The sequence below is a fragment of the Camelus dromedarius genome, chromosome 26 (assembly GCF_036321535.1).
Source record: "Camelus dromedarius isolate mCamDro1 chromosome 26, mCamDro1.pat, whole genome shotgun sequence".
Taxonomy (NCBI): Eukaryota; Metazoa; Chordata; class Mammalia; order Artiodactyla; family Camelidae; genus Camelus; species Camelus dromedarius.
This window is the reverse complement of record NC_087461.1, coordinates 17049401-17072817: the sequence shown is the minus strand read 5'-3', so window position 1 is coordinate 17072817 and position 23417 is coordinate 17049401. Positions and strand designations below refer to the sequence as shown.

General features: G+C 50.2%; 1 protein-coding gene across 1 annotated transcript in view; it reads right to left on the bottom strand.

The window, feature by feature from the left end:
• LOC105086984 (uncharacterized protein C1orf94) overlaps nt 1-19613 on the bottom strand; it is a 35773-nt gene extending 16160 nt beyond the window's left edge. The window contains exons 1-2 of the mRNA XM_064479250.1: nt 19285-19613; nt 1593-2287 (exon numbers count right to left, since the gene is read on the bottom strand). Coding sequence (XP_064335320.1) covers nt 1593-2287; nt 19285-19613 — 1024 coding nt within the window. The remainder of the gene's footprint in view (nt 1-1592; nt 2288-19284) is intronic.
• Between the last annotated feature and the right edge of the window lie 3804 nt (nt 19614-23417).

The following is a 23417-nucleotide window of genomic DNA, read 5'->3' as shown; positions in this document are numbered from 1 at the left end:
CCCTCGAGTGCCATCCCAGCAAAGAAAAGAGCTGCTGTAGTCTGAGCCAATTTAGGAGAAAATAACATTTTTTGCAAAACACGTCCCTGGAGTCTCTTCCAAGAGTTCCTCTGGTCGCCGAGTGTAGCCCCCCGGCCAGTGTGCTGAAATAACAGTACCCACTAATAATAGCCATCTCCCCAGAGGCCCACACACCTGCAGTCACACACACACACACCTCCAGTCACCTGAAACATGCTTGCCGCTCACTCTTCCAACGTCTGTGTACACATACACACCACGCACACATATACACCCACACACACTCCTGCCTGTCATTCCTTTGGCTCACTCACACACAATTCCACCCACAGAACGGACACACACAAACACATACCCGTGGTCACACTCAGATGCACTCACACTACGTGTTCTCTAACAAACACACAAACCCCCGCAAAGCTCCCCTTGGCACACCTTTGCCCACACACTTTTTCATACAGACAGACAGACAGACAGAAATGGTGGCAGGGTGAGTAGGACAGGACTGCCTCCAACCCAGCAGCCCCATCCGACAGAGAGACATCCAGGCCTCCCTCCTGGAGGAGGAGGTGGGAGGGACATCCCTTCCCCCAGATAGGGCTCAACCCTCTCACACATAGAGCCCATCATCCTCAGGGTCCTCGGTTTCCTAGAGGCCAGCCTGAGACCCAGAGTCCAGCTTTCTGTCCACAGCTCAGGGGCCTTGGCTTTCCTACAAGGCTCAGAGCACAGAACGTTCTCTAGGTGAGCACGCTCCTATTTCTTAGGAAGATGGGTTTGGACTCTCCCAACACAGGTGTCTCTCAGTTACCCATCCATGCTCACAGCCTGGGGGGAGTTTTTCTTTTGGGCTCCTCCAAGTGACTGCTATCGGCAGCCAAATGCCACTGCCATCAGTCTGCCTTCTCAGAACCGTCCATTCCAAGTAGCTGGATCAGAACAGGCACAAGATGCAGAATCCTGGGAGTTGGGTGGGGGAAGCTTGGAAGGTGGCTGGATTCCCTGGGGAGGATGTGGACTCCTCAACACAGGGTTGGGAAAGCACTTCCAAAACCCTGGAATCCCTGGGAACAAATCCCAGGGTCAACAGTCTCAACTACACTTGGAAAAGGTACACATTCACTGCCGGCCCCAGAGAGAGGGGACCAGGCCTCGTGGCCAGAACAGGTACAGCCATCAGAAGCCAGTCAAATTTCTCTCCTGTCCGGTTTAAAGTCCCCACGTTGCAGTGTCCCTCTGGACTCAGCGGGGGCAAAAGCTTCCTTCAATGTACTCTGGGTGCCAGTGGATTCAAATACTGTGTTCAGTTACCAAAGGTGCCTACCCCTCTTCCCAAAGAACACTGGATTCAGGGCTAGCATCGTATCTGCCTATGCGACCTGTGCCCTGGACACGGGCATCCAGCAGAGGAGGCCTATGGGGCTGAAAACAGCCTGCGCCTGGGGACCGCGCTCACCAGCAAGGCCACCTCATTCTATTCTGCGCATGTGCCGGATGCAGCCCAACCCGCTTTCCAGTAAGTTTCTCTCCCTGCAGGCCCACTCCCTAGCCCCGCTCCCAGCCCCGCTCACCCATCAGGCGGTGCTCCTCCACGGCAGGGTCAGCCTCGGGCTTGGAGCAGATCTTGGCAAACACTGGGAGCTGCTTCTTCGGAGCAGGGATTTCTAGGAGCTTGTCGAGTTTGGCGACAGGCGCGGGAGGAGGCGGGGGAGGCAGCAGCAGGAACGGGCCCAGCCCCCCGGGCTCCTTGGGTCCGGGGCCACTAAACATGCTGTTCTGCAGGAAGTCCTTGATGACCCTGGTCTCCTCCAACACCATCTCCTCGGGGACCTTGGCCATTTCGGTGGACTTCAGTGGGAACTGCGACAGGAGCTGGCCGATCTCCATGTTGGAGGCCCCCAGGCTGCGGCCCCTGTCCTCTGCCCCCTTGGCACTCTTAACCTTGGCAGCCCGCAGGATGCTCGTGACCTTAGGCAAGGCAGAGTCACAGTCCTGCTGGCTGCCAATAACGGACACGGCCACCTTCGGTTCCAGAAGCTTGTCGCCGGCCATCACGGAGGCTCCTGAGCGCTCACTGCTGCCTGCCATCAGAGACGGCATAAGAAGGCGGGGAGCCGACAGTCTGGGCCCCTCGGGAGAGCTGCCAAGTGCCTCTAGCTCCCCTGAGCCCTCTGTGACTAGGATGAGGTGCTCTTTGGTGAGGCTCAAGAACTCCTGCTCCACCAACAAGGAGATCTCATCTTTGCTGCTGGTGAGCTCCAGAGCCCTGCAAACAGGTCAAAAAATGGACGGTTGCAGTGCCAGCTCTCGGAGGGTGGCTCTGCTGTGGGGCGCAGGCCCCGGGGGAGGAGGGGGGAGAAGTCTTTTCCAGGTGTGAGAAACCTATTGCCTCTTAAGAGAGAAAATGGACCAGAGTGGCCTCCACGAGTTCCCACATCACACCTGTGGGCACAGTACCGCGAGTGAGGCTCTGGGATTCGGGACACCTGAGTCCCCTCCCGGTACTAAACGCTGAGACAGCCGAGCCTGGATTTCAGCCCCCGTCTCTCCCCGTTCAGCCGTGCCCAGGACTTGAAGCAGTAAAAACTAGCAGCTAAGCGGTCAAGACTGAGCCAACAGCTCTGAGCGTGCTGTCCGGAGGGCTGGGGCTGAGTCCTGGAGCCCCCAGACGCACTGCAGGGTGGCAGGGTGAGAGCAGGGGCTGCGGGGCAAACAGCACGAGCTCACACCCCGGCTCTGTCACTTCCCATCTATGTGACCCTGGACACATTGCTCAGCATCTTGTCACCACTGTCTCCTGGCTAACAGGGGTATCGCAGAGACGCTTCAGACCACATGTGGCACAGAATGAGGGTAATACAAGTGTCAGCTAGTATGTCTACACGTCTGCCAGTTTGGCAGGGCCCCTGGATCTTGAATTCCGCACAGTGGCTCTGTGGATGCCCACGTTCACCTTGGCTGGCTTGGCCCTCTGACCAGATAGATCACGGCCTCCAGACCAGGCCCCACCTCCTGGGAGCACCAGCAATTGCTAGATCCCTGTACCAGTTCACAAGCATCTCCCTGCATCTGAACACTGGCCTCCAGCTGGACCCTTGCTGGCTGGCATCAGCCTGATGGGGCCTGATGGTCCCATGGACTCTAGGCTGCTGAGTGCTGGCTCTCTCCAATGTGGGAGAGGGTGGCAATCCTGCTGGCCTGGCTTGTGGCCCAGCCTGCCCCACCAGCACCCTGGCACTCCAGGAGGACCATGGCCACTCAGCTTAGAGCCATCTGCTGTCCCTGCTGAGTGGGCTCCCCATCCAGTGTAAGATGGATGAGGTGGCCTACACAGAGCATTCTGGAAACTGCTCGGCACTCTACCCCTGGGAGAAGGTGGTGAAAATGGTGAAAAAGAGGCAAGGAAAAAACGAAAGTGCCCCATGACTGGAGTTTTGGGGAGGCTGAGAGCATATTCCTCCTCTGACAACCCATTCTGCAGGTGCAGTGAGACCTGAAATGACGACGGAATGTTCCCAGCAGGGATGCGCCTTCCTGCTAATGCTCTGTATGAGCACACGCGCACACACACAGGCATACACACACACGTGCAGCGCAGGCACACAATGGCTCAGTCACCACACATAGAACCAGGGAACAGTATTTGACAACCAATCAGAATGGGAGCAGGTTGTAGTCCCAGAGGCTTCTGACTGTGCTGGGCACTAACCCCTTAGTTATTGGGTCCTATGACAACCAAGGGGGTCCTGGAAAAGGTACTGGGTGGCCAGAGCACTTGGGGAGCACAGGGAAGAGTTAAAAACTTGGGAGCTTGTTGCTATTCTAACAAGTGAGGCAACACACCTCCTGAACACCAGCCCCACAGGTAGCCTCATCAGGTCTGGAGGCAGAGAGTGGCGACAGGAAAAGTAGCCTCCAGCCAAATGGACTGAGATCACTATCCAGCTCCACTGCTTCTGTCATGTCAGGTCCTGCAACCCCAGGGATCCCCTGTGACAGGGGCGTGATACCTGTGACATGGGCGGGGCACTAAATGTGCCCACCCCCTGGGTGGTAACCCACGTGTGGGCTCAGCACGGATGTACACACAGGAAGCACTGGGCACACGGCAGCTGTGAGTGGCAGCTAGAGTGGGTGGGCCCTGGAAGCTCCCGGAGGCCATCAGGCCAAGGCCACCACTCTGCTCTCTCACTCTCCCCTGCCCTCCCTCCTATTCCCATCCTTTCCTCCTTCCCATGTCTAGACTTGGTCCACAAATTGACCCCACTCTCACTGCCGGGTCCCTGGGAACACTTGGAAGAAAGAGGCTGCCAATCCACAGCCCCGAGTTGTAGATCCCCATCTTCCTCTTCATCATTCCTCAAAGGGAACAGGGGAGACTCGAGTCACAGAAACCTGGCATTTGAAGAACAGGTTTTTGCTTCTTCCCGCACCCATCCCACCCAAAAAAACTTGCAAAGCAAGCCATATACCAATAGATTTTCTGAATTAGAAAGACCACAATTATGTTACCTTTTAAAAATTGGGATAATGGTATTGTGGTTCCACTTAAACAACAACAAAAGGAGTCCCTATCTCTTAGAGATACTTGCTAAAGTATTTACAGATAACATCACGTCTGGGATTGGCTTTAAACTTAGTCCAGCAAGGGGGGAGGGATGAGGGGACAAAACAAATTGGCCTTATGTCGGTCATCATTAAGGCTGGGCGAGGGGTACTTGGGTTCATGATCTAGTATTTGCTCTGTTTTTGTCTGTGTTTGGTTTCTTTTTTTTTTTCCCTAAAATAAAAATGTTCTACAATAGATGTATACACAGAAGTCTCACCACTGACTCCTTTAAAGTACTGGTTCCAAGGGGAAATCAAAGCAGCTTCTAAAAGACCCACAGGTCCTGAGGTCCCTGTACCAAAAACCACCCCACAGGTGGTCCCTTCTCCGCACTGAGAGGACACTCCTACCCCTCCCCAACCCAGGAGCCAGGCTGGCGGAGAGGATTCCACAGAGGCTGCATGAAAATCCCTGCTCGTATTCCCTGGTCATTCTCCTCTGGACACATTACAAGGGTCAACGGGCCTCTTAGGAAGCTGGCATTCCCAGAAAAGGCAGTGCCAATCTGGCTGTGGGTCCTTCGTGTGCCCCTGAAAGGCTGGCCCTGAGCACCCAGCTCTCCCCGGGACAGCCTCTACAGACTCCTATTCCCTTTCCATCTGCCATGAATCCACTACAGGCCAGAGAGAGGCTGGCCTCACTTGTATGCTTGCCTTTAATCCTCTCCACACCCCTGGGCAATGGACAGTATCCTCCTACTTTACAGATGGAAAACAAACATGAGCCTGAAAGAGGCGAAGGACTTTGTCACCTTGTCACTGAGAAAGTGAAGAGGCTGGTGTAGGGGTGTTGCTGGGTCTGGCTGACTTCACTACCCCCTCCCACCCCACCTGGCTTCCATTCCAGGGCTACTTCCCTGCTCCATGGCTGGGCTTTGTTCCCCAATCTGAATGCAACGAGGGATATTGCCAGCCTCATCCCATCACTCCTGCCTGTGGAGGACCATCACCACGAGTCCTGAGCCTGTCATCCATGGCATTAGCTGTCCCTGACAGCTCTGTGTCACGTGCCTGTCTGATGGGCAAGTCTTCGGAGTCTCCCGCCAGTTTACAGATAGAAATGTTGAAGAGGAGAGTCCAGGGCTGAGCCTTAGGGACCTTGCTAGAAACCCTCCCCTGAGTCTGACAGTAATCCTGGGTCAACACTTTGGGGGAATAAATCAATCCAGTCACTATCATCCTCTCTCCACTTCTCCAAGACAGCCTTTATTAAATACCTCGCTGCCATCAAGATTCAGCACGCAGCTACAAGTCCCTGAGCAAGGGTCTCCCCTACCTGCCCTCTCCACCCTCCAAGAAAACATGATTTATTTGCTGTTTTGTTTGTTGTTGTTCAAGAAAACTGTATGCCCACAGAGCTAGGACATTCTCAGAACTTAGATCAAATCATCCACCTACTTAATCCCTTATGTGGAATCTCACTACACATAGGATAAAAATTCAAACTCCTTTCTGATCCTCAGGGTGCCACACAAAGTGGCCCCATCTCTCCCTCTTGCTTTGACTCCTCTTATTCCAGCCACTCTGGTCTTATAACTATTCTTTGACATGTCAAGTTCATTCCAACCCCAGGACCTTTGCACCTCCTGTGGATGCTAGCTCATCCCTTGACTGGCTCTTACTCCATCACTCTCAGCTCCATCGATCTGTTTACTTTCTTCCTAATATTTATCACCATCATATAGTATTTTTACGCCTTTACTCCCTACAACAATATATCCCCCCTGAGGGTTGGGACTGTGTCTTGTTCACCAAAGAGTTCTCAGGACCTTGAGCAGTGCTGGGCACATAACACCAGCTCGGTAAGTATTTATCGAATAAATGAATGGACTGGCTCACGAGCTTGTCTTCACCCTTGTCCATTTCTTGGAACTCTGGAAATCAAGTGCTGTGTTGCCAAAGACGGCCCAATTCCTTCAGTGGTTACAACCGGCAACCAAAATGGTTTTGATTCCATTTTCTGGCCTCTCATTTCATGCCACACCTGGGGCCTGGCATCCCTGTGAACTGACCGGATGATACTGACCAGCTGCTTGGCCTGATTCTAAGAACTCCCAACGCCTGTAAGGCAGCCCCACGGCAGACCCCACACAGCTCTCAGCGACCACCTTGGGACTCACCAAAAGATTTTCCACCCTCCCCGTAACTTTGCTGGATTCAACAGCAAGCCTGCCCCACCTGTATTTCCCGGAATCCATCTTTTCTCCTCTCTTCCTAAGAAGTTTTTTTGATGCTGGCACCTGTCCCGTGCTATTTGCTTTCTTCTTTGAGTTGGTAAAAACCATAAAATCTGCCTCAGACTCTCTCACAGGGAATCATTTGGGGAGATTAACCCAGCTCCGGGCATTGACAAAGGAAGACAGTCAGAATCAGTGCCATGGCTCCAGCTATCACCACCACCTCTGTTGTGCCCACCTCCAGAACGGTAGGTGTCTGATGGTGACTCTGGTTGTGGGTGGAGTGCATCATTTCTGCATTTGCAGCGTACAGAGTCATATAAAAATGAAGGCGACTGACTGGCTGGCACCCCTTCCCAGAATAATGACTAAGCAAGCATGCTGTTAGCTCCCGACAGCAGCTCTGTGTACATGGTAACACAGAGCAAAGATGAAAACTGCTATTCATCAGAGCCAAACAACAGAAAAATGCAAGCGGGAAATTGTTAGTGCTGGAAGAGAACACCAAAACAAATATTTTCTTCCCGCTATGGCATTTCAGATCAACGACAAACATGGTACCCAGGCCTGGTGCCCAGGCAACACGGCTGATTGAAGAGGGAAGCTGGGGAAGGGTTCCACTCCACCCGGAGACTGGCCTCGTGGCTGCAGGTGAGATGGACTTTTGTACACATTTACGTGGGTGGAGCAGCAGAGCCGAGTGGCTAAGAGCTCAGTCCCTGGGAGGAGGCAGAAACTGGATTCAAATCCCCACCGCTTAAGGGAGGCCAGATCTTAAGCAAGCTGCCTAACATGTCTATGTCTCAAATTCTAGTTCACAAAATCAGAAGGATGAGTGTTTATGGAGAATTGACTAACCAGCCAGGCACCGCACTAAACACTTCCAAGCAAAATTCTCATTTTAATCCCCACAACAGCCCCAACAGGGTGATATGAAGACTGATGATCATTATGACCCTCTGGTCATTCCCACCCATCTTGATTCAGTAATAAGCAGAGACTTGGAAAGGGCTTGGGTGTTAAGGGCTTGAGCTCCTTTCTCTTGGGACTCAGCAACCTCCACATGAACGAGCCCAGAAGAGCCTGCTGGAGGATGGCACAGCCCATGGAGGAAAACCCCAAGGTCCTCAGCAGACAGTCAGCCAGACCCAACTGACTACAGATGTGTGGGTGAGCCTGAGCCACTTCCTGACAAGCCCAGCCCAGCCGTGCCTCTAACACAGCTGACCCTTCACGGTTATGGGTTCCGCATCTGTGGATTCAACCAACTGTGGATTAAAAATATCAGAAAAAAAATTCCAGAAACTTCCAAAAAACAAAACTTGAATTTGCTGCACACTGGCAACTATTTACATAGCATTCACAGTGTATTTTACAATTGTTTACATGGCAGGTACATGGTACTAGGTATTCTAAGTAATCAGGAGATGATTTAAAGTACACAGGAGGGTGTGTGGAGGTTATATGCAAATACTAGGCCGTTTTATATAAGGGACTGGAGCATCCGCAGATTTTGGTAACTGTGGGCGTTCCGGAACTTATCCCCTGTGGATACCAAGGGATGATTGTATATCAAAAGCTAACTGACACAGAGATACAATTATCCCAGTTTTTAAAATGAAGAAGCTAAGGGGCAGAGAAGTTAGGAAGTTTTCCCAAGGTCCCAGAATGAAGAAGGGACAAAGTGGGTGAACTGAGGCAACCCTGTTCAGATGCCACTTCTCAACCACTAAGCTACACTGCTCTGAAAACCAAGAATGAAATGCTGTGTGTGAGTCCACTGGGGGATAGTACTTAAGTCAGGAGGGCAAGAAGTGCCTCTTTGGGCATTTAAGCTGAGGCCTAAAGGATGATGAGCATTTAACCAGGGAAAGAATACAAGGAAGAGCTTTCCAGACACAGGGAACAGCAGGTGCAAACGTCAACAAGGTGGGAAAGATGGGACTGATGCTCCAGTGTGCGGGGCACATTAATGGGCCGGGTGGAGGGGCTCACAGGAAGTGAGGTCAGGGATAAAGGCGGGAATCAGAACCTGCCAGGCCTTGGAGTGATGCTAAAAGATTTTACTCTAACGGCACAGGGAAACCACTGGAGAAATTTCAGCAGCCACGTGTTGGGCTCTGGTTTCCGTGGGTGAGAAGGCTTTCTCCAGTTCTGAGGAGTGAGAGGAGGGGTCTGAGGCCTGAGCCAGGATCTGTGCTGTGTCTACTGGGTACCAGGTATATTTGACCCTGGTCCCCACAACAACCACAAGAAATGGGTAGCATCTTCTTTCCCAGTTTAGGGAGAGGAAAAGGAGGCTCAGGAAGTTTGAAAGATGAATTCAAGTTTACCCAAGAGAGTAGGTGTTGGTGCAGGATTGGATCCCAAGTCCACGTGTTCCAAGCCTCCTCTTAGCCACTACCCTGCACCTCCAAAAGAGCAGAAGTGGGAGAAAGAGTGCGGCCTCTGCCGTAGAAAGAGCTGCATTCAAACCCCATCTCTGTCGTTTCTGATGGGGTGACCTTCTGCAATTCACTTCCCTTCTCTTGAGTCTCAGCTACAGAAGGTGCAGAGGCCAGAGAGCCAGCCAGGGACTAGGAGGACAAGGCAGCAGAAGCAGAACTCGGTGGGCAGGTGGGTGTCCCGCTCAGGGACTTGCAGGAGCCACAGATGTGGGAGCGGGGGGAGGCACCAAAGGGCCCCAGACAAGGAGTGGCCTCCATCATGGAGACAGGGACTCTGGCGTTTGGCCTGGCACCACCCCCAGTAGGCCCTCACCCTCACTTGACCAAGGCTGGTGGACATTTCCGGGTCTTCCTGTCTGTGTGGGGAACAGGGACCCATCTTCTATTCCCCAGGGTGGTCCCTGCCTGATGTGGAGGGAATGGACACAGCCACCTCTGCCAAAGCTACATCTGTCCTCTTCTCCAGATCTGGGATTCACTGAATTGCACTGAGTCCCTCTCCCCATACACACCCCACACCCATGCACACACACACCAACCTATGTGCATGTACACAGAGGTCATGTACATGCACACAGCCATGCACACACACACACACACACATCCCTGCACACACACACTACAGCCATGCACACACACCCCATCACCTTGCGCATACACCATGCAAACCAGCACACACATGCACAGGCCACCACAGCCTTGTAGAAAACCAGCAAGAAGAAAGGGAAGGGGGAAGGAGGGTGGGGTCCACCTCTCTCACAACCTGAAGGGCCTGGGCCAACTTTTTTCAGTTTGGGAGTGAAGGGAGCAGCTGGGAGAAGCTGCAGGTTCAGTTGCCATCCTAGGGCCTGGGCATCCCAAAGGTACCCAGAAACCCACTGGGCTCTGTCTGCAGAGCCTCTCAGGTCGGGGGCAGGGTGGGCAGAGGGCCTTCAGAAAACTGACTCCCGGCTCGCCCCTCCTCCACTCTCCAGGCCGCGTGAGGATTAAGTGCGATGATGAATGCGAAAGTGCTCGGTGAACTGTAACCAGCGCTATGCAAATGTTAGCGGCTCCGACCAACAGACCGAGAAAGACGAGCGGTGCGGAGAGGCGAGCTGGCTGCAGGCGTGGAGCCCGCTGACCCTTCACAGCCCAGGGCTGGCCAGCTGGGGTTGGACGGTCAGGAAGTCGCTGAAACCCAGGTATCAGCCTCTGTGCTGTGGGGATGGTGACACCACCCGGGGTTAAGGGAGGCAACGCTGGGAAGTCGCTCAGCTGCCCCAGTGCCAGACCTAGACTTCCTGCTGGTCTCATTCCTTATCAAAGGCCTTCACGCAGAGTATGGCCCATTTTTCTCAACATCCCTGGCATCCATTTGGAGCTCAATAAACGTCAGTCTCCTTTCTTCACGCTTTTCTTTGCAACGCCTCTTTCTCAAAGCTGTATCCCTTTTAAGCCTGAGGGTCCATCATGTTTGACCCCCAAGAGAACTTTCTACAAGTACATACACAAGTCACCTGTGGTGCTTGTTTCAAATGCAGATTCCTGGGCACTCTTGGGGAAAGGGCAGTTCAGTTGGTCCAGAAAGGGGCCCAGGTATCTGTGTTCTGAGCAAGGATCCCTCCTCCACCCTCTAACCCTCAACCCCCACCTCTGGCCACAGTTGTGATGCAAATGATGCACTTGGAGACACACATCCAGGTGGGAACTTCCCTCCAGACACTTTTCCAGCTCTCCCTGGTCGCCCCTCAGGACTGATGGGACAGTCTTAGAAGGCAGATTGGCAGATGGAAGTGAGAACCCCCCCACCCTGACCCTACTGGACTCCCCAGCCCCCTGGAGGGGAAAGAAGGGAGAAGGCCGGAGGCAGCAGTGGTTGGGCCTGGGACTGGAAGGGTTGGGGGATGAAGGATTCAGTGAGCTGGGGAATGAGACAGGAAATACTGGGGAATAAACACAGCAATAAAGGAGCTTCGGCTGGGAGCTGCAGAGTGATTCTTATTGTTCAAATTATCTTTAAAACTTTTCATTTGCATCTGTTTAATAAGAGGAGGCTTACCCTAAGGAAGAGGTATTTTTTTAATGTGACTTGGGAGTTGAATTGGAAAGAACGTTGAAACAAAGATATTAAAAAGGGGATTAAACCAAACCACTGGTGGCCCATCTCTGTGGGCTCCCACAACCTGCGACAGAGCTCCCAAAACTATAAAATTAAATTAAAAAGGGGAACACAGGACTTGGGACGTTAATCACAATTCATCTTCCCTCTACCGCTCATGGCTCCCAGTGCTAAGCAGACATGGAAGGGCTATTCTGAAGGGCTCTTGGTGTCCAGAAAGAGCTCTGGCCTTGAAGCCCCACGAGGTTCCTATCCCTGTTCTGCCCTCTCCGAGCTGGATGACTCTGGGCAAGTTGCCTAACTTCTCGGAGCCTCAACTTCCTCATCTGTAAAATGGGAATAATATTGACCATCAACTGGGAAGGGTTGCTAAGACAATAAGATAAACAGAAAATTGAAATTCATATAGCCTGGCATATATCAGGTGCTCAAGAAAATGTTAATTCTCTTCCTACAACTGAAGGCAGGAGGAGGAAAAATACTCTGCCAATGTCTTGGCTTCCTGATATCCTGTCCCTACATCACTCAGTCTTCTTCTGATGATTGTGACCTCTTGCTTGGCTCCTGGCCACCTCTGGGCCTTACTCTCCTTGCAGTGGCATTTTTATGGTTCATCCATCATTTACTTACTCATTCATTCATACACACTGCATTGCCACCAAGTGCCAGGAACTCGGCTGGGCACTGGGGAGACAAAGATGAGTAAGACACAGTACTTGCCCTTAAGGAGCCGTGGCCAAGTGGGGGATGAGGGACTGCTGCCTCGGGCAGTGTACAGTATGTGCCAGATGACCACCTCATCAGAAACCCCATGCCAGGGCTGCTCTGACACATCCGACTGGGACTCTGTGTCCTTCCCTCTGACCAACGGTCAACACAAGAGCTGGTTCTAAACTGACTCTTCCATCCCATCACCCTCCTATAAAGACCCCTACCATGCGGTCCTCAGAGCTAAGGCGGTGTTTGTCTCTCCTGATGATCTCTCCTGCTTTGTCTTGTTAGATGATATGACTTATGTTCCCACTTTTTTGCCCCAGCTGCCAAGAATCTCAAAGCAACCTGCTGGCCTCAACTGAGTACGTTCCTTTAGCCTATGTTTGCTGGTACCTAAGCCTCCTCTCCCCATACCATTCCTGATCACTTAACCCTTGTCATTTTATCCTTGAAAGTAACGATAATATGGTGGTGAAGAAGATGATGAATTTGGAGTCCTTATTTTCTGCCAGGTGCTGTGTGAACTTGGCCTGCATTCCTTCACTAACCTCGACAATAATCCTTTAGGGTGGTCACTGTGACTTTTTGCATTTTTCAGAAGAGGAAAATAGGGCACAGAAAGTTTGAGAAAGTTGGTTGCAGTTATAAAGTGTGCTGGGATTCTGATCCATCTGTTTAAAGGTGAGCCACCTTTAAATCTCAGGAAAGAGAGGGAATATAATCATTCATTTAAATTAAAAAGAGAAATAGGGGAGAGGGAGGAAAGAAAAAATGTTGAACGGAGTGAGTGGTAAAAAATTCAGAAGATGACCCACTAATTCCAGGTCTTTTTTTTTTTTTAATTTGGGGTTTGGGAGGGTAATTAAGTTGTTTTTATTATTATTATTATTATTATTATTATTAATTTATTTATTTATTTATTTATTTAACATAGGTACTGAGGACCAAAACCATGACTTCGTGCATGCTAAGCATGCACTCTGCCCCTGAACTATACCCTCCCCCCAGTTCTGGGTCTCTGAGGATGAATAAGAGTGAGAGTTCAATACAGAGATATAGAAGAAAGGTACTCCTGGTAGCGAAATAACCTGAGCAAAGGCAAGGTGCACCTCTGATGGCTCATCTTGGTTTACAGAGAGTCTGGAGAAGAGCAGCAAGATGTGCACCTAGAGGTGTAGGCAGGGCCAGCACAGACTCTTGACGACCAGGTCAAGGAGCCCAGAAGACAATGAATGAGTCACGGGAGATGCCTGAGAAGTGCTGCTGATGTGCTTCAGGAAGGTGAAGCTGGCCGAGGACATCCAGGAGGGCAAGGAACCAGATACAGTAAGATGAGATGTTCCAAAAATGGCAGGAGAGAGGCCAGCAGGGAGGCAAGGAGTCAAAGCCCACCATGAAGGCGACCGACAGGATGTGTAAGGAGATTGGAGGAGGGAGGGTCCAGGGCCTCGAACCTGGGTCTGCAGCACCATTCGTGCACGAATTCATGGGACAACCAGGATGGGGGATGTATTGATGTCAGTGTGAGTGGGGTCATAGCAATGGCTGAGATTCAGCCCTGGGAAGCTTGAGGGAGGGAGACAGTTGAGTGGCCGGGAGAAAAGGATTCCAACCTGGGGTCCAAGGGGTCTCTAGCATTCAAAAACATCAAGGGATATAAGGATGTGTTTCAGACAAAAGGGTGTATGGCAGCTTCCGTCAGATTCTCAAAGAGGGGTTTGACCCCTCAAAGAGGAGAAAATGCTAGCATGAGACTTCACAGGCCTCCAGAGCTGGTTTCTGCCCCAGGGCATCAGTCTGAGTTTCCAAGTGTGAGCCTTGTCCTCATCACTCCTCTCACCAGGTTTCAAGCTTTTAAAAAAAAATAACAATAATAACAAATAAAAGTGGGGATATATTCCAAGCAACTTTTCCAGGCAACTAGGATGACTCATCCAATTTTTTCCTGAGCTGGGTCCTGAGAAGAGAAACTCCAGAAAGAGTCCTGTAGGTGCAGGGAATGATGGGAAGTTCCCTGGGGGTGGCATGTAGCCCATGGGGATGGATGAGAGCGGAAAGGCGGCTCTCTTATGGTTTAAATAGCAATAGCAACAAAGGGTTGGTTTGTTGGGAGAGCAGTTCAAACAAGGCAGCTCCTTGGGTTCCAAGTCCCAGCGACTCCATTGGCCTCGAGGACTGGCAGATGGATGCAAACAGTGGATGGAGATTCACTAGAGCAAGTGCAAATCAGCCCTCATCCTTCTTGCAACAGATATCCCAGAAGGCTGCCAATCAGGAAATCATTTCCTTTTTTTAAATGCTTAAATGGATTTCCTTTCTTTCTGTAGACTTATCTTCCTACTTGGGACTGGCACGGAATCACCTTCCAGCTCACCTCCCCTAGCCTCCTCCAGGAAGCCTTCCCTGAGCCCAAAGCCTGGGTCATGCGTCCCCAGAGTGTGCTCCCAGCGTACTGGTCCTTCATCAGAACAGTCGTCATGTGTTGTGATCCGCCATTTGCAAGACACTGAAGGTCCATATAGAAGTTCAGAGACTGACCCCATCTTTTTCACCAGTGTGGTTTTCACACTTTGTCAGGCATGCAGTAGGCGCACAATAAATATTTGTTGAAAGTCTCTGCTGTCACATGGATCTGCGTCCCCCCCCCCCCCAACTAGACTGGTAGCTTTCAGAGAGATGGGCTTCTGTCCTACATGTCTTTGTATTCCTGGACCTAGCACCGGGTCTGGCACCCAGAAACCAACTGTGAGTGTTTGTTGAATGAATCCATTAATGAAGGAATGAACAAATTCCATTTCACAGTCAGTCAGCAAATCCCAAACCCCATTCTGGGGCTGTGAAGCTTTAGCAACAGGGGGATTGAAGGAATATATAGTCCTAGAATATGAGTCAGTAAGTGGCTTTCCACAATTCTCTGAGCCCAAATTTAAGGCTAATTAAAAGATAACTGAGCAAGGTTCTGGAGTTGACACTAGGCAGAACTACAGATGCTCCCCCATAGCCCATTTCTCTCCATTTCTTCCCCACCTCAGTAAGTGTACCACCATCTAACCAGTGCCCAGGCTGAAAACCTCAACTCAGCCTTGATATCTGTTTGTGCGTCCCCAGCCATCAGTGGGCTCTGTTGGTTCCTCCCCAAATGCACACCGAATCCCCCCACTTTTTCCACTTTCACTGCAATCACTTTGGTCCAGCCACCATCACTGTCGTGATCACCTGGACTATTGTAGCATCTTCCCAGAGTTCTCCCAACTTACTCTTCCACATACCTAACAAACCGTCTCCACACAGCAGCTGGAGACATCTAATACACCAGCGAATGTGATCGTGTTACTACACCTTCCTAAAAACCTTCAAAGGTGTCCCATAACGTGTTCCCTATAGGGATCCTCCAGGTCTTCTGAGATCTTGCCTGCCTACCTCTATATCACCTCGTGCCATCACTCACTACACCCCAGCCACGCTGTCTCTCTCCAGCCCACTCCCATCTCTGAGTCTCTGAAGTTGCTCACCTTTCTGCCTGGACCTCCTTCCTCAGATCTTCACCTGCCTAGCTCTTTCTTGGTATCAGATGACCACCTCTCCTCAGAGAGTCCTTCCCTGCCCACCCCATCTAAAGGAAATGCCCCTATTTTAGTTGGTTTTACTTCCACCAGAGCACCCATTGCTATCTGAAATTATTTGGTTTATTCTTACGTGTTTATTATTGATTTCTTCCAACTAGAATACCAATTCTTTTCCCATTCTTATGTTATCATACTCTTTTATTTACTTATTTTCTGTTTCTCTTCCACTACGCAAATGTAAGCTCTAGGAAGGCAGGACTTTATCTGGTTTACTCTATCCCACTAGCTCTATGAGTACAGTGCCAGGCACAAAGTAGCTGCTTAATAAATGTTTGTTGAATGAATAATTGAATGAATGAATGAACTCAAAATACGTCCATAGGGTGACTTTAGCTTGGGTAGAGAAGCGAATGTGGTGTTAACTGCCATTAACAGGAATACAGCACATAGATGGAGAGGATCCAGTCTGCTCGGATTGGATCATCCCTGGATTACTGTACTTGGTTCTGGTTGCTGCACTGCCCCAGGGACCAGCAACATGGGCAGGAAATTCAGAAAACCAGAGGTACTCAGCTTGTAGAACAAGAGGTCCTAGAATGAATACTGTTGCCATCTTTTAATATCTAAAAGGCTACTGAGAGGAAGGAGGGATAGATTTAATTTGGAGCTCTAAGGGCAGAATCCAGATCAATGGGTATTAGTTTGATAAAGAGATTGCAGTACAGGAAGAAAATGTTTTTTTGATAGTCTGGGTTCATAGCAGGGGAAGGAACTACCTTAGGAAGTGGTGAGCTCCCCATCTAAGAAAGTGTACAAGTGGAGAACCACTTGGTAAGGATGCTGAGGAAGGCATTCAAGCAGCAGCAGATGGCCTCCAAGATCGCTTTTAAACTTGAGATGTCTGGATTTCTATGATAAATAGGGACACATTTTTTAAAATTCTGGCTAACAAGTGTTCTATAACTTATTTGTCTAGCTGCCCCTACAGCAGCAAACATCACCGACACTGGGTCTACAAATTAAACAGTGGAAAGATTAGCTGAGAGGCTATTTTGTGGGCCTTTAAGCCATCCCGCAGCTACACTGGACAGCTCCCTGGTTTTCAAATCTGTTATCTATATGTGGTCACTTGGAACATGAGATTGACAAATATTACGACTCTCCAAAAAATGCCTCAATTCCTAGGGGAAGATAGCCAGCACTATCACACATGGTCCGGAGTTTGTTTTCTGAAACTCCACCACTTCCTAACTGTAGGACCTCAGGCAAAGAAATTAACCCCTCCAAACCTGTTACCTTACCTGTAAAAAGGATTTGATTTTAAAATAGGGGGAAAGTAGAATTGAAACAAGAATGGCACAAAGTTGATAATCAATGAGGCTGATTGATAGACATTCATTATACTACTCCATTTTATGCATCTGAACATTTGCATAACAAAAAGTAAAAAAAGGGGGAGTTTAAAATAGCACCCACTTCATGTAATAATTGTAGGGCTTAAAGAAATCATCACTATCATTATTACAAGGAATTTTTACAAATCCTAGTTATTACTGGTAATGTTTAAATATCCCATTTAATCATCCCAACAACCTGATGAAATGCACAGTAATCATCTCCATTTGGCAGATGAAGAAACTGCAGCTCACATAAATTAAACAAGTCCCGCAGCTGGCACTGGGCTGAAATGCAATCTGAAACCAGAGTTATCTGACTCCACCATTGCAGCTGCCTTTATTTCAGGAACAGCGCATTGTGTTCTGCTTGGTTGCTATCCGCATGATAATATCATTCACTCATCTGAGGCAATGGCTTCCTAGCCCTTTTCTCAGTAGCAGTACCTTTTGTCAAATGCAGCCTTCATTCAGAACTTCAGTAAGTAAAACTTACAAAAAGCTGAACAGCTCTGGTTAAAGTGGGGCTTGGGGCCCAGCAATCAGGCCACTCAACTCCAGGGGGGCCCCCTGAAGCACCCTCGGGTCTATGAGCATCATGTGAAGACCCCAGCCTGAAGGCAATACAAACAACAACCAAACCCCTGAACCTTGGCAATTCCTTTCAGGGACAGCCTCGTTTGTATAGTGCAGTTTCCAGTTTCCTGTTTCCTCTCTCTCATCACATTTGATCCTCATTATCAATGCTGAGGTGGATCAGGCAGGGCATATCATCCTCCATTTGCAGATGAGAAAATCAAGGCCAACTGGAGTCAAGCGGCAGGCCAAAGGTGTGCCAGGTCACTTTTCGGCCAAGTGCAGACTGGAAGTAGAGTCTGTCTCCATTAACGCAGTGTGACCTGGCAGAGAGGGTGCCATCTACTGGAAATGGCCACTGACCCTTAGTCCACAAAGTGGACAATCAGCTCTTTGGCCACTGAGAGCTGAACACAGGCCCGTGGGCCCTCTGCCAAGGCCCTGTCCCAGAGCAGATGGCAGTGGGTGGGGCGGAGGGGCTCAGCGCCACCGGAGGGCCGGACAGCAGGGCTTTGGCTGTAGACAGGCCATTCTCATCCCAGCCATGTCCTGCTGAGCAGGGGGCAGGGGAGGCAATGAGAGCCAAAGTGCCTTCCAGTAAGCACAAAAAGGGACAGCAGGAGTGCAGAACTAGGGAGCAGTCATACTTTGCCTTCCTTAGCTCTTGCCTAGAAATCCCTGAAACCAGACGCAGCTGAATTGCCTGAATGAGGTCCCCCAACTCCAGAGCATGTTTGAGCTGAGCTGGAACCTATATTGGAACAGGCAACACTTAATTATCACTTAGTCTTTAATTAGCATCTAATTATTAACACAATCCATCTGTAAAATGGGGACACTAATACCTGCCTTATAGGGACTCTGGGAGGATTAATTAATGTTTGCAGCCCACTTTGAAGATGCAAAGCAGTGAACAAGTGCTCACTGGTGGCATTAATAACTCTGTAGACGTACTTGCTTTTCCTAACGAGGTCCCTTCTTCTCTGTTCCCTCCTCTCCTTTCTAATATCCATCCCCAACAATATCTGCCCAACTTTGCCCTGGTGGAGAAACACTTAGCTCTGTGTTTCCCAGACACAGGATTTCCCATCCAGGAAATAGGCTATTTACAGCCATCTTCCCGCACTTTAATTTTCTATTATGTCCTCTGAATATGTCAATGCCTTCCCAGTAAATATTTTGATGTGCGCTCCTGCAGCAGCTTCTGTGGAGGCTGAATGGGACAGCTGCTCCCTGTATTAGGGAATTCCAGATGTGGTTTAAAACCACCAGACTCATCTGTGCCAATGCCTAGCCTCTGGGGGCGGGAAGGGAGAAGGACCTTCCAGCTTCTAGTGCCTCTGGGGATAGCCATGGACATCGAACCCTCAGCCCTGGTTACGGTGGTTTTTTAAGGTCCTCAGATCTGGGTTGCCTATGCCTTTAGATGAGAAATGTCCCCTTAGTGGGTTGGTACAGAGACAGCAGAAATACAGCCCTGGTCTGGCTTCTCACCCAGGTCCCTTCAGGGCCCCAATCAATGCTCTAATAAAGGTTGGACAAAGGACCACGGTGAGTGGAGCAAAAGTATACAGCATTTAGGGTTTAGCCAGACTAACAGAACATTTCCTGACAAGGTCAGACCTCATCTCCTCCCTCTTCCCTCCTCCCTTGGTGCCAGCCATGCAGGGGGACACTCACTCTTCTTGGAAGCTGAGCCTCTTGTCTCTTGGAGTCCCTGCCATGGGGGCTGAGAGCTGCTCCTTTGAGGTTCTGGGCTGCAAGGCCTCAGGCAGGCCCTGAACTCTCTTCCAGATTTCGTGGCAAGCCTTGTCTAGGCTGTCTTGGGGTGTGTCCTGGTGGATCCAGATGTATCTGGGGAATGGGCCCAGGGCGGAGGGGCGCTTGGCCACCAGGGCCGAGGATGAAGCCAGCCCATTTCCACTGGCCATCCTCTTCCTCTCTTTCTGGAAGGCCGTTTGTCCACCCAGGGCTCGGAGACAGGGGGACCATCCACCACCACTCCTCATTCACCAGAAAGGGAGGTGAGGATGGGGCAGAGCAGGTCAGTCCTGTCTGGCTGTTGGCCCAGAAAAGTGACTATGTTCAGAGGCCTTCGATTTGTGGATGAGGGGTGGATGGAGGACAGCTTTCTTTTGGGGAGGGGAATTTATTTTGATTTGCTTTTATTTGCTCTTTCCTGACTTTGGCCCCCCTCCCCCTCTCCCTTAGAAGAAAATATTTACAAGTTAATAAAAACCAGTAGCTTAGTAACCTTGGAATCCCCTGGAGCTCAGGAACCAGGGGCCTGGGTGGGCAGAATGACATCTGGGAACAGCTGGAGTGGGAGGGCTGGCTCTCCCCACAGTCCCTGGCTCTCCCCCGTTGTGAAACATCCCTGACACCTTTCGGGGCCTGGGGCTCAGCCCATCGTCGCCCGCTAAGCCTCACAGAGGACCAGGTGAGGGCCTGGCACTGTGCTAGGCACCGTGGGGCTGGGAGCCCCCCATCGGGTTCTCCCGGGTCTTCCCAGAGATCCCGCTCCCACCGAGGGCCGGCGGCCCCCGCCTGGCTCAGCCCCGCCTTGCTCTCCCCACTGCCCCTTCTGGCCCCCCTCTTCTGGCTGCTTCACCACCCCTACTCCTGGCGGGAACACTCCTGAGTGCTGGGCTCCCTCAGCAGACACCTGCCAGGGCAGCCGGGCTGCGGGGTCGACCCCGGGAGGGTCCCAAAGCCTTAAAAGGGCGCTGTCTTGCCTGCCTGTGGCTCCCACACCCTTCCCGTCCTGCGCTGGAATTCCTCGGTGGGTTTCAAACGCAACGGCTCGGTGCGCGGGGCGCCCCCCCCCCGTCCCTCCGGTGGGGTGGGGGCGGGGCCCCGGAGGCCCCCAGAGCGCTTTCCCCTCGCCCCAGCCTCACCACGCAGCTCCTCCGCACTCACCCGGGCGCCTGCCTGTCCCAGGCCCGGGATCGCTGGTTTCACCCCCTAACTGCCGTTTTCTCCGGCGCTTACCATCTGCAAAGCGCCGGGCTTTCTGTGTGCTATTCAATCAGAACAAGCTCATGAACTCAGTATCATTATGTATTATCGTGCTACATTTGAGGAAACCGAGTCTCAAAGTTGTAAAGGGGTGTGTCCAAGGCCCACTAGGAAGCGAGGGGCTGGGGCTCAAACCAAGGGACCCCAGGCCTGACCCCACGCTCCCAGCTACTGAGATAAACCGATTCCTCCAGCGCTGGGTTCTCAGCGGTCCAGCGTCTGGGCACAGGTGCAGGGGGAAGGGCTAAGCTCGCTGTTTGCCGCTTGGTGGGCTCCTCCCCTCGCTGGAGGGGCTTCCTTAAACTGGGAACTGACAAGGCACCTCCGCGTGCCCGGGGCTCTCTGGCCCCAGGAGTCATGGTTGTTCCTCCAGTGTTTCCCCAGGAAAGGAGGAGCAAGATGACGGGAAGGAAGAAAGAAGCGTGGACTCGAATAGACTAGATGGCAGCCTATATACAGGGAGAACTGAATCCCTACACCACCCCTTCCTTCCTAGCAGTGTGACTCTAACGGCCTTCTGCACTTCTCCCACCCTTCGTTCCTTCCCCAGATACTGACTAAGCCGTCCTCTGTGCCGCTGAGTGCCGCGCACCTAGGAAACCTGCAAGCGAGCAGAAGTGCCATGGTCCCTGCTCTCCTGGAGTCTATCTTCTAGTGGAGGGGATGGATCGACAACTAGCAGAGCAAGTAAATAAGCAGTAATTACAGACGAAATAGGGCTCTGATGGAAGCTAATCAATAAAGTGAGGGAATGGGCAGAGGAGGGGAGGCTGCCTCAGATGCCCATCCAGGCAGGCCTCTTTGAGGAGGGAAGGTAACATTGGAGATGAAACAGAAGGATGAGAGTACTTTCCTGTCAAAAGGTGTTAATAAATTACTTCAAAGATCACATTTGCAGCACACGGTAGGCACCTAATAAATATGTGTTTGATGAATTTATATGCTACTTACTGTATAGAGTACCTGGTATACAGCAGGTGCTCAATGCACAACCTTGCCCTCTTTATAGAGGGTCTGGGTTCCTGGAAATGTTGACTTAAATCTGGAAAACTGAGCTTGATTCCCCTTTGATTTTCATATGAAAATTAAAGATGTGTTCCTTTGGGGAAAATTCCGAGGACCTAGACTGAATAAAATTATAGTGAAGAATGTAGAAGACCTTTTAAGATAGTGTATTTAAAGGATAAGTGATCATTTCTGATGAAATATTAATATTTCTGAAAATGTCACTCTGTGTTTATGCTGCTTGGCATTTGGTTGGCTAACACCTGTGCTTAGAGCAGAACGCCAATGACCCTGCACTGCCCAGGCTACAGGATTCTGGAAAGTTAGCCAGCTCACTCATTCCTTCTCCTGTTCTTTCTCTCCTTCAATAGAAGACCTGGCAACAGGGGCAGAAGACATGAAAGAAAGAAAGAAAGAAAGAAAGAAAGAAAGAAAGAAAGAAAGAAAGAAAGAAAGAAAGAAAGAAAGAAAGAAAGAAAGAAAGAAAGAAAGAAAGAAAGAAAGAAAGAGAAAGAAAGAAAGAAAGAAAGAAAAAGGAAGAGAGAGGGAGGGAGGGAGGGAGGGAGGAAGGAAGGAAGAAAGAAAGAAGGAAAGAAAGAAAGAAAAGAAGGAAAGAAAGAAAGAAAGAAATGGAGGGAGGGAGGAAGGGAGGAAGAAAGAAGGAAGGAAAGAAAGAAAGAAAGAAAAAGAAAGAAAGAAAGAAAGAGAAAGAAAGAAAGAAAGAAAGAAAGAAAGAAAGAAAGAAAGAAAGAAAGGAAGGAAGAGAAAGAAAGGAAGGAAGGAAGGAAAGGAGGGAGGAAGGGAGGAAGAAAGAAAGAAAGAAGGAAAGAAAGAAGGAAAGAAAGAAAGAAAGAAAAGAAGGGAAGGAAGGAAGAAAAGAAGGGAAGGAAGGAAGGAAGACAGCAAACATAGGGAACAAAGATAGGGGCATGTTTCTTGGAATACATAGCTGAGGTTGCTAGAAGAATCTGCAAACAACTGAAGTGGAGTATTTAGAACCAGTATAAAGCTATGTCCAACTTGGTGGCCACTAGTCACACATGGCTATTTTAATTTTAATGTAAATCAAATTAAAATTTCTGTTCCTTAGTTACGTTAGCCACATTTCAAGTACCATGTGTGGGTTGTGGCTACCATTTTGGATAGCACAGAGAACACTCCCACTATTGAAAGACAGATAGACTCTAGGACCAGACTACCTCGGTTCAAATTCTGAGTTCCTGCTTCCTGGCAAGGTTACCCCTTAGGCAGGGTACTCTGGACCTTGGTATACTAGTTTGCTAGGGCTGCAGTAACAAGGTGACTTAAACAACAACAGTTTATTCCTTAACAGTTTGGAAGCTGGAAGTCTAAGATCAAGGTGTCAGTAGGGTTGGTTCCTTCTGAAACTCTCTGGCAGCTTATATATTCTGACTAGCTTCTCCCTATGTCTTCATGCGGTTTTACCTCCATGTGTCTATGTCTTAACCTCCTCCTCTTATAAGAACACCAGTCATATTGGGTTAGGACCACCCTAAAGAGCCGATTGTACCTTAACTGCTCTTTAAAGGTCCTATGTCCAAATAGAATCACAGTCTGAGGTGCTAAGAGTTAAGACTTCACCATCTGAATTTGGAGGGACACCATGCAGCTTACAGCACTTGATCTCCTCATCTGCAAAATGGGATGATAACAAACGGCACCTGTTTTGTGGAATTGTTATAGATGTTCTGTGACTAAGTAATTACTTAACACACGGAAAGTCCCTAAAACAACACCTGGCACATAAGAGATACATAAAAATGCTGTCT